General features: G+C 32.2%; 1 protein-coding gene across 1 annotated transcript; it reads right to left on the minus strand.

Annotated features, from left to right (window-relative positions):
• Positions 1-412: 412 nt before the first annotated feature.
• On the minus strand, positions 413-2064 carry LOC117912304 (aspartyl protease family protein At5g10770-like). The gene is made up of 2 exons (XM_034826841.1): positions 1847-2064; positions 413-1745 (listed from the first exon to the last, which is right to left on the minus strand). The coding sequence occupies exons 1-2, from the start codon at positions 2025-2027 to the stop codon at positions 634-636; spliced, it is 1293 nt and encodes a 430-aa protein (XP_034682732.1). The 5' UTR covers positions 2028-2064; the 3' UTR covers positions 413-633.
• Between the last annotated feature and the right edge of the window lie 10438 nt (positions 2065-12502).

A 12502-nucleotide genomic window follows, 5' to 3' on the forward strand; every position in this document is an offset into this window, starting at 1 on the left:
GTTTTGTTGCAATAAAATATTGGTATTTAGTAAGCTCACGCGTATAGCCAAGGTGTGTGGCAGCCTGGCAGGTGCTTGGAAGCCTATTCATGCCAAGGGTTGTAAGTTGTAACACAATTGGATTGGGTCAGGGGAAAACTTTGGGCTGGGCTTGGGCCAACCTGAAGACTCGAGTCGAACTCCAGGTTCGTCTTCAGGCCTAACGATTCAGGTTAGCCAACCTGATCTCTAGTGTTGGCTAACACTGTACAACTCTTAACGTGCTCGTGCTCATTGGGTTAAAGGTTTTGATCCAGAAAAGGGGTTCAATCGCTCTCGATTGCAGGCTGCTGCATTCATTGAACAAGTTGACCACATCATTCTCCTAGTAGACTTTGATCCATGATACCCAAGAAATTGCCAAACCAATAAATTTTCAGCAACATAAAACTAGTGCGTTCTATTCATTCCAAACCTTACATTATGCAAGCCACAAACATTTGAATGGAATATGTTTTCCACTCAAAATTTTATTACAAGAGCAAACCAAACAAATTAAACATGAAATGGGTCATCCCACTCCTTATGCATCTAATGGACATCCTCTACCTGCACTCCTAATTACCAGACAAAACCAAAAGGATGGATTAGGTCTCACTTGGAGCAACCATTGTCCCCAAACCCTATCCTTCTTCCTGGTATGTCATATAGAACTGTTAGAGACAGTTGTTGTGTACTTCCAATAATGGTAAATTTGGAGGTCCCAGCAAAGGTCCCAGCAAAAGCCAAGCAACGACAAGATGTATTCCCCGAAAAAACTCTCTTTTCATTCAAACGTACGTCGGCTCCTTCCCCAAAATGTAGCACTATCTCCGGTACTAACGCATCTTTCGTTCCAGTTAAATTGTAGCATGTGTCCAATATGTCACCTTTCTTCCGCCTCCCATTGGAAAGAGGATATTTCGCCATTGCTTTCTTGAATGCAGCTTTCAGTGCTGAATAGGCTCGTTGAGGCAGGCGAGTGATGACAGTTCCCGAGTCTATTATAGTTCCAGATGATGCAAACACGGAGCTGGGAATATTAAGTCGCTTGTTACCAACACTTATATCCAAGAGCTTGACGAAATAGTACTCTGACTCGTCTAACCCTGAGGTTCCAGGACCATTTACAAGCGATGTGAACTTTAAGGAGGAGGATTGGGAAGTGGCTTTCTCTCCGAACAGCAGCGATCCAATGGAATCTTCCTCAGGGAGACAGTAACTGAAAACTTTGTTAAATTTTGAAGCTGTTTGAGATACGGTAGAAAGCTGCCCTTGTCCAAGCCCCAGCACCCCATCAACTCCACTGCCAAAATCACCCTTATTATTTCTGTCGCAACCGAATTGAAACTTAGGGTACACATCAGAAGGCTCCAATATGAGGGTATCGCATCCATAGTTTCCTTCAGAGGTAGATTTGTCGTTGTATGTCATGGTATAGTTGTCCTCAACAGCTGGAATGCAAGAACCAAAGGAATAAGTGGAGGATGCCGACGAGTCGAAATATCGATTGGGGTCTTGTAAGCAGTTCACACAGGCTTTGCACTGTGTCCAAGTTATGCTGCTGCCGGTGTCCAATATTAGCTTAAATTTCTGTGGGGGTGTGCCAAAAGCAACGTCAACAAGAAAAATGTTATTTTCACCAAACTGAGGACTGGGAGGTTGGGAGGGGGCTGATCCAGAGCATGGCCCATATTTTTGTGTTATTGGAAGCCCTTGAGATCCTCCTGCAACACATAACACATATACAATACATCAATTAGACTTTCCTATAGAATGCCCTCTTCTACATCAAAACACAATATTTTGGGAGTTAAAGGGACTTCACCTCTGGCAGATGTCGAGCATTTGTTCTTTGGCAGCAGTGAACTTACAGGAGTGGAATGAAATCCGTCTTTGCCCTCTTCTGCTCCGTAGACGGGTATACCGCTCACATAACATGAGAAAAACAGAAGAAGAGAAGAGAAGAGAAGATGGTAGATGGCAGTGGAAGGACAAAGAATGGCCATGGATCTAACACACAAACTTTCAGTTGTTATTGCTGAATGTGTTAGCCTCAGTACTAACCAATATATATTACATAAGAGTATGGAATATGCTTATATTATTCTCTTTGAGCCATGGAAAAGTCTTTGCGTGTGGAACATCCAAAGCCTTTGGACCAAGTCCCCTCCCAAGTTGCATGAGTTGATCACATCTTGACCTGTTGACTCATACTACTTCAGAAACCATTTTTTTTCCCTCATTTTTGGTCATTTCTTTCAAAATTCATGAGATTTTTAAAGTTTTGGTGCAAACTTTTCCCTCATCAACATCTTCTTGGAGAGAAAACGAAAGTACACTATTTTAATGAATATTAACTAAAATTAAGAGGTAATTGTAACTGAAAATTTTCACATTTTTTGGATAATTTAGGAAGAATAGGAATTAATATTTATGTTGATGGATCTCCAAACTTTTTCATGATTAGTTTTGGCCAAGTAGACTTAGTCAATGCAAGGATGGCTAAGCAGTTATTCAAGTCAACCAATTCTTTTGCCCTAAAAAGAAGGAAGAAGAAAGAGTGGAATTGGATTTTTTTTTTTTTGGATTTTTTGAAAAGACAACTTTAAATTGGATTTTTTTCCAAAGTACCATACGTTTAGAAATAATTTCAAATGTGTCATCTTTGAATAAGTATTTTTTAAATCGACTATATTTTTTTTTCCAAAATCCCCATAGAAAACCATGGCTTTAAAGGAAAGTGGGAGGTAGCTTCATCTATAGACGAAGTTTGCTACCTATTGCAACTTTTACTCGCAATCAGTGGTGGGGTCAGAAAATCAAGTAAAGGGTAGTAAGAAAAGGGTAGTAAAAAAATTGTAAATTATAAATTGTAATAAACGTAGATAAATTTTTATAATTTAGAAATAATGTTTATTATTTAATAAAATAAATAATTATTAACATTAAAAGAAAAGAAAATTTTATAGTATATCAAATTTAGAAAAATACTAACAAATATTGACCACAAAAATTAAATTTTATTAATGAGAATATATTTTAAAAAAAACTAAAATAATGAGTATGGCTAGGAAATTTTCAGAATTTAAATAAAATATATTTCCAAACTTTTAGAAAAATTAAATAATTTCACTGATAAGTTTAATTTTAGATTTTCTTTAAAAATAATAATAAAATATCAATCACTTGAGTTTGATAAAATTTTTGTTTAAAAATTAAATGTAGCATGGAAACCTAAATATAGCAAAATACTTAAAAACTTAAATAATCAGTTGTAAATAAACAATTGTTTAATTAAACATAAAAATATACATATCAAAATGAAACCCAAAATAATTCATCATAAAGTAAATTAAATTTTATCAACAATTAAATAATATATAATTTAAATACTTACATAGTCATTTGTAAATGGGTACTACTTGATTAAACCCACCACTAAAAAAATATTTTATCAAATATCAAATACAAAGCTACAAAAAAATCATTTTATTAGAATTTATTATACAATATACTAAATAAATTTTATATAATATTCTTATATAAGGATTAAATAAAATTAAAAATGAAAATAAAAAAATATTTTATAAAAATTATTTAGTATCCATACTCATCTAATTTTTTATTTTAACTATTTTCTTTCTTTCAAAGGAAATTATTTTCTTTGGAGGGAGCAAAATTTTTAAAATTCTTAAATAAATAAAAGGGAATAAGCCCACTAATTGTATTTATGCTCCTTTCATTAATTGAGTGTCTTATGAATTCAAACATTATATGTGTATTAAGCATTTTATATTTGTATAATGATTCAAAAAACTTACTTAAGGATTTGAATGTTCAAAATGTTTAATTTTTTTGCATTTCAAACTTTGAGCAAATGACTTCATATTTTGGATTATCAATTTCTGCCAAAAAAACTGTCAATAGGACAAGTGTGAAATAGGATTGAGTATCGCAATATACAGGAAAATCTTAATAAATAAATATTGGATAAATTAATAATATTGCTTAAATAATAAAATCTTCTAGTTTCAACTCGAGTTAGAAGACTAAAATAACTTCATTAAAAGCATAAGATAATAACTTTTTTAAACTCTTAAAGACTCAAAAAAATATATATAAATTAATAATTAGTGAAGTCCATAAAAAATAGCAAAAAAAAAATTGCATACAATATTGAGTAAATTTTTGCAACTTCTATTTTTTTCAACTAAACTCTTTTTTGAGATCATGATTAAAACCTTTTTATCTTCTAAGATATTAAATTTTCACATTATGGGGTATTTGGTAAAACTTAATAACTTAAGTTGACTTTAACTTAAATTATAATTAAGTTATCGACTTAAAACTTATTACTTAATTCATACTTTAAGTATTAAAGTTTTTAATAAAATTAACTTAAAACTTATTTTAAATCATTAAATTGACATATTTATCATCATAAATTATAATTAAGGCAAAAAAGGTTCAATAGTAGTAGAGATTGTGGCGTAGTAAAAAAGATTATGGAGATAACTATAACAAATATGGGTAAAAGGGTAAAATAAGGATGTGAACTTAAGAATAAATTACACCACTTTAATAGTAATATATATTTGTTTCTACTTTACTTGCATTTACTCTCGTTTTACAACACGTTATCAGCACGAATTGCTCTGAAGGTAATTCTCGTATTTTAAACTTGAAGTTGTTTATATAGAATAAAATTTTACATATTTATATTACTATTGATTTTGTTCACTGTTATATATTGTTAAATTCATTTAATTTGTGTTATATATTGTTAGAAACTATAGGCAAATTATTTGATTTTGATTATAATCAAAAGTTATACCAATGCTATCAACTTATTATAACTAATTCGCATAATATTGTTTTGTCATATATATGAAGTTATTTGACAATGTCGAATCTCACAAAACTCGAATTTGTGGCACTTGAAATTTCAGGAAAGAACTATCTATCTTGGATCCTTGATGTTGATATACATCTTGATGCAATGAATCTTAGAGTTATGATCAAAAAAGGAAATCAAGCATCCCTATAGGATTGTGCAAAAGCACTGATTACCATCATCTCTATGAAGGTTTAAAAATGAGTATCTTATGGTAAAGGACCCTTTTACTCTATGGAGAAATTTGAAAGAAAGATATGACCACCAGAAAACTGTAATTCTCTCAAAAGCTCGATATGACTAGATGCACTTAAGGTTGCAAGATTTTAAAATTGTTAGTGAATATAACTCCGTATTATTCAAAAGCAACTCTCAAGTAAAGTTGTGTGAAGAAAAAATCACAAAAGAAGACATGTTAGAAAAAACTTTTATTACATTTCACGTCTCGAATGTGCTTCTACAAGAGCAATATCAAGAGCATAGATTTACAAAGTACTCTGAATTAATATCATGTCTTCTTCTTGCTAAACAAAATAATGAGCTTTTGATGAGAAATCATCAATCCCGTCCAACTGGATCTAAACCATTCCCTAAAGTGAATGTAATATCATCCCAAACTCGTGGATGTAGATGAGGATAAGAACATGGTCGTGGTTGTTGAATGAATCTCTGATACCATGGTTCTTATGGCAATAATTCCTCAAATTTTCAAGAAAGAAAGTCTCATTACACCACCAAAAGTGGAGTAATACTAAGACAAAACAAGAAAAATGGAAAGTGTATACAAGATAAACCTCCCAAGAATTATGAGAATAATTGTTATAGATGTGGTATGAAGAGGCATTGGTTGTGTACCTGTCGTACACCCAAACATTTAGTTGACCTTTACCAAACATTAGTAAAAGCAAAAGGAAAAAAAAATAGAGATGAACTTTACCAATGGTGATGGATTGGTCCTAACCTATTATGACATTGATTTCTTTAGAGGTCTAGTGAAAAAATTAACCATTTAACAAATGATGAAAATAATAACATTGATTGATGTTACTTTATATATCAAATAATATATTATTATGTCTTATATTTACATTTGATTATTACATTTTTTTTTATATAATGTTATTTACATTATGCCTTGTTTTTTTTTAATATTAGTTAGATCTAAAATCCATGTGTTATTTGGTCTCAAGATGAATGAGGATGATGAATGTCTCGCATATTGTGCAACCACGCACACAATTCTTCAAGATAAAAGATACTTCCTCAAATTGACATTAATAAAAGTTAATGTAAGTATCATATTTGGTACTACAAACTTGGTTGAAGGCTTTGAAAAAGCAAACATAATGCTACTAAATGGAACTAGATTCCATATAAATGATGCTTTATATTCTAGCAAATCCAAAAGAAATTTGCTCAATTTTTTAAAGATATTCGTAGAAATGGATATCATATTGAAACTATGAATGAAGGTAATGTAAAATATCGATATTTTACATTACTTCCATTATATCCGACCAAAAGCTTATAATGGAAAAACTCTCAGCTTTCTCTTTTAAGTTGTATATAATTATCAAGCTTATTGAATCATATGTTGTCGTGAACCAAAAGTTCAACGACCCAAAAATATTTGTCCTTTGACATGATAGGCTAAGTCACCCAAGGTCTTCAATGATGCGTCAAATAATCGAACACTCATATGGGCATCCACTAAAGAACTAGAAGATTTTTTTGCCCAATGAATACTCATGTGTTGCTTGCTCACAAGGTAAATTGATAGTCAAACCATCTTTTACTAAAGTCATACTTGAGTCACCAGTCTTTTTAGAAAGAATACATGGGAACATATGTGGGTTTATCCATCCACCATGTGGACTATTTTGTTATTTTATGCTCTGAATAGATGCATCTACTAGGTGGTCACATGTTTGTCTCCTTTCTACACGTAATGTTGCATTTTCTAGGCTTCTTGCACAAACGATCAAAGCACAATTCCATATTATCCAATTAAGACAATACATCTTGATAATGTTGGCAAATTTACTTTTCAAACATTCATTGACTAGTGCATGTCAATAAGGATAAACATTGAACATCCTATTGCTCATACCCATACCCAAAATGGTTTAGCATAATCCTTTATCAAACGTCTCCAATTAATAGCTCAATCATTACTAATAAAAACCAAGTTACCTACTTCTACCTGGGGACATGCTATTATGCATGTTACAGCTTTAGTCTATATTTGACCTACAACTTACCATGAATACTCCCCTTCACAACTCATACTTGGAAAATAACCAAATATCTTTCACTTACAAATCTCTGGTTGTGCAATATATGTACCAATTGCACCTACACAACGCACTAAAATGGGTCCCCAATGAAGACTTGGGATTTATGTAGGTTTTGACTCTCCATATATCATAAGATACTTGAACCTTTGACAGGCGATGTTTTTACAGCCTGCTTTGTAGATTGTCATTTTAATGAGAGTGTTTTCTCGTCATTAGGGAGAAAAAAAAGTTGATTCCTAAAGAACGACGAGAAATTACTTGGAACGCATCTACTATATCCCATCTTGATCCTCGTACAAATCAATGTAAACTAGAAGTTCAAAGGATCATTCATTTACAAAATCTTACAAATCAATTACTAGATGCATTCATTAATACAAAGAAAGTGACAATGTCACATATCCCAGTTGCAAATACTCCAACATGAATTGATATTCCTATAAGACAATTAACAAATGAATCTAAGATACGCCTGAAACATGGTAGACCTGTCGGCTCAAAGGATGTAACTCCTCATAAGAGAATAACACAAGAAAAAATTGACACTATAGAAGAGGCCATCAAAATGATTGATCAATTTAAAATTGAGATATCTATAGCCCTAAAAAAGGCATAAATAATGCATAAAACCCCTGAAAAGGCACATATTAAACAAGAAACCCATAAAGAGGCACAGACACATGAAAATTGTGAGATCTCAGTAAGTTAAGTACACACGAGAGAAAAATGGGATCAAAATAATATTATTATTAACAATATTTTCACTTTCCAAGTGGCCTCTGATATCATAAGAAATGATAAAAATCCCGAACCACAAAATGTGAAAGAATGTCGACATAGAAATGATTGACCAAAATGGAAAGAAGTTATGCAGGCAGAGTTAAACTCATTAACAAAATAAGAAGTTTTTGGACCTGTAGTCCAAACACTTGAAGATGTAAAGTTTGTTGGGTACAAATGGGTATTTATATGAAAGTGCAATGAGAATAATGAGATCATAAGATATAAAGCATAATTAGTGGCATAAGATTTCTCGTAGAGACCTAATATTGACTATGAGGAAACATATTCTCCCGTCATGGACGCAATCACATTTCATTTCTTAATTAGCTTGGCAATCTCAAAAAGACTGGATATGCGTCTCATGGATGTTATTACAGCATATTATATGAATCCATGGAAAATGATATATACATGAAACTCCCTGAATGATTTAAATTGCCTAAAGCAAATAGTACAAAGCCTCGTAACATATACTCAATCAAGTTACAACGATCCTTGTATAAATTAAAGCAATCTAAACGCATGTGATATAATCACCTTAGCGAATACTAACTAAAAGAAGGGTATTTATATGTCCATGCATCTTCACTAAGAAATCAAAAACCGGATTTGCAATTATTGTAGTGTATGTTGATGACTTAAATCTTGTTGGAACTCTTGAAGAGCTCACAAGAACAACAAATTATTTGAAAAAGGAATTTGAAATGAAAGATCTTGAAAAAAAAAATTGTCTCAACCTACATATCGAGCATTTTCCAAATAAAGTTTTAGTTCATCAATCAACATACATTAAGAAAATTTTGAAGTATTTTTATATGAATAAAGTGCATCCTTTAAGTTCTTGAATGATTGTCTGATCACTTTACGTGAAAAATGACTTATTTCGTCATTGCCAAAAAAGTAAAGAATTACTTGGTCCTGAAATATCATATCTTAATGTTATTGATACACTTATGTATCTTGTCAATTGTACATGGCTAGATATTGTTTTTTCTGTCAATTTATTAGCAAGATACAGTTTCACTCCAACCTGAAGACATTAGAATGGTATCAAGCATATATTGCATTATCTTCGTGGAACTATTGATATGGGTCTATTTTACTTAAGGGAATCAAAACTACAATTGATTGGATATGTAGATGCAGGATATCTTTCAAATCCATAGAAAGTTATATCACAAACAAGGTACGTGTTTAATTGCAATGGTACTGCTATTTCATGGAGATCTGTCAAACAAACAATGGTGGCCACATTATTAAATAATTTAGAAATATTTGCAATTCGTGAAACAAATCATGAATGTATATGGTTAAGATCCATGATTCAGCACATTCGGGAATCTTGTGGACTCTCTTCTATCAAAAGTAACCCGACAATATTATTTGAAGATAACATTGCATGCATTGCACAAATAAAAGAGGGTTATATTGAAAGATATAGAACTAAATGCATTTCGCCAAAATTCTTTTATACACATGAACTCTAGAAAAGTGGTGAAATTGATGTGCAACAAATACGTTCAAATGATAATCTAGTAGATTTATTCACAAAGTCATTGCTCACCTTAACATTCAAGAAGTTAATACACAAGATTGGAATGTGTCAACTAAAGGAAATCCACATGAGGGAGAGTATGTTTGTAAAAGGGAGTTAGTGTACTGTACTCTTTTTCCCTTCGTCCAGGTTTTATCCTATTGGGTTTTATTGGTAAGGTTTTTAACGAGGCAGTCCTAATATACCAAAAGCGGTTTAAAGAATTATAAAAATATTGTACTATTTTTGCTTCACTAGGTTTTTCCCATATGGTTTTTTACTAGCAATGTTTTAATGATGCATATTCTTTAAATGTGGTGGACATCCAAATAGGAGTGTTGTAAATGTTGTGGTAAATGACCACCACATTAATGTGGAATTAAAAGGGTCATTTATGAACTTCTATTACTCATCTTAAATATGAGTAATGGCGGGTCATTTGAAAAGTCTATAAAATGGTTTTTCATCCCTTGTAAAAGACCCATCCCCGAACAAGAAAGAAATTATCTCTTTCTCTCATTCTCTCTGCCTTATTCTCTCTTTCTCTCCTCCTTGTCTTTCGTACTCTCAACTCTCTTAATTCTCTTGTGTGATTCTTTCCTCCTCATTATATATATATATACAAACAAAGTAAAATATTACAAAACACATCCACACCATTGTGTTATTTCACAAAACTGACATATATATAATACAAGCATTGAAACTCATCCACACACATGTCATAGCCAATCACTTTCACGGATAAAGTAGGTTTTTTTTTCTTTTTTCTTTTTTTGGATTCATGGTGTATTATGCAGAGTATGGAACACATACCCACTGTCACTAGCAATTAAAAGACTTCAAATCAGTGGTCTCCCCCAAGTGTAGATAACAAGGGAATTCATACTACTATTACATTTTTTTTTCAATTTATTGGTCACTTTTCAAAAATAAACAAGGAACTTATTTTTTTATTTTATGATTTTTTTTCATTTGAGTATATGAAAACACATTTTTCCCAACAAATTATATATTTCAATTATTGACATAGAATCAATTTCTGGAGATATTATTAAAGTGAAGCAGTTTAAACAGATACTGTGAAATCCCGATATTCGCTTACTTTTCCAACATCTTCTTCATGGGTCTCCCCAGAGCCAATAAAAAAATTCAAACAGTCTTGTCTCCTTGTGAATGTGGCCTTGGCTTGTTGGTGGAGATATTGGAATTGTGACTGAAAATAAATAATATGGGAAAAATGCTTGGTTCTGTTTAATTTTCTAGAAGAACTTTTAGATTCTCTGATTTTTCTTATGTGGCTGAAACCGCACAGCCGAGGGGAGAGTCTATTTCAATCAGCCTCATTGGGAAAGGCTAGAAAAAAATCAAGTGGTACGTGGAGACGACTTTGACGACTGTTCATTGAAGCTTGAAATATAGCTCCACGTTTAGTCCTTTCCTCCCATCTCTTGAAGCTCTATGTCGTCTAAAAAATGAGACTGTTCATTGGTATTGCATACATGTAGTGTATGCCCTTGATGTCCTTATCAATGGGCAAAAGACTTGGGTAAGTAGGACTGAAATTCCTTTAAGTGCCTCATATCAACTCGAAAAAGAAGAATCAATTTCTTAGTTTCTATTAGAGTTTTCATATCTTATAAATTATGTGCTTCAGTTAAAAACTTATTGTAAGTTCTTTTTCATAGTTATAATTATAATTTATTTTTAATATTTAAATTATATATACATATAAATGAACTTGTGCCCAAATTCCAAGGCCTAGGCCCTAATTCCCGACCTTATGCCCATAAGGCGAAGCTCTGGGCCTCAAATATGTGAGAGAGGACCACCCAACCCAGCCAAATTCCTCTAATTAAGTTATAAACCCACTTGAGCCCATACAAAGCCCATACATTTGGGCTCGGGCTTAAACCCCTATTCAAGATGTATTCAATCAATTTTATCTTTCCTTGCTCCTATTCAAGAGCTATACTACCTCGCAATTGGGCTTCAATTCTTAGGCTTCCACCCAAAGTCTTGTTTTAGTATATAAAGAAGAAGAAAAAAGGTTCAATTTTAATAATACGCTGAAAGGCAATAAATCATATTGTAAGAGTTTGAGTTTGGATGTGAAGCAATTTAGACCATCTCTTAGGATAATCAAAAAAATGTCTAAGTGACCACCGTCTAAATATCCTAAAAGTGTACGAGCTATCCTAAAAAAGATAATAATAAAAAATAAATAATAAAAATAAAATAAAATAAAAAACACATAGATCTAACTCAAGGCTACCAAGGGTTATAATGAGGATCTAAATAAGTCCCTCAACAAAGGTTCTCTAAAGGTGGCTCAAAAAAAGAAACTATATAAGCGTCATGGGCAAACAAGGGACGACTACTGAGTTAAGAGAAAAGTACAAAAAGGCACCTGGTGTCACCTGTGCTAAGAGTACAAAATGAAAAGTCTACACTAGATGAGCTAAAATTGTGTTAGATATGCATGCAATGGATGGATATGGAAGTCCCATTGGTGGATGAGCCTAAATCCTATTGGAAAATAGATGTGTTGTGAAATATTAATGTAGTCCCAATGTAAAAATAAATGTAATGACGAGCATCATAAAAGGATATTGCCCATTATTTTTCAAATGAAATTATTAAAGCCCTTAAACATGAGAAGTGATGTCAAAGTCGAGACAACAATTCTATCAAGCTTTTCACAAAATAAAAAACCATTTTGATTTGTCACCTTTGCTCACACCCCTTGAAGGGCCCATAGGTGTTGTACATAGTTTATGCTATACTTGAACGGGGCCATAGGAGTAAACTTAATTAGCCATCATAATTATAACATCCAAGGCAATCACACCTATTATGATATTTTACATTAAGTTTGATATATTTGGTTTTCTCGTAGAAATCAAGTTTTATTTTTTCTTCTTTTTCTTTTTAATTTGTCTTTTTCTTTCGTATATGCTACCAACTTTTGGT

Source organism: Vitis riparia, chromosome 4, assembly GCF_004353265.1.
Source record: "Vitis riparia cultivar Riparia Gloire de Montpellier isolate 1030 chromosome 4, EGFV_Vit.rip_1.0, whole genome shotgun sequence".
In the NCBI taxonomy this organism is placed as follows: Eukaryota; Viridiplantae; Streptophyta; class Magnoliopsida; order Vitales; family Vitaceae; genus Vitis; species Vitis riparia.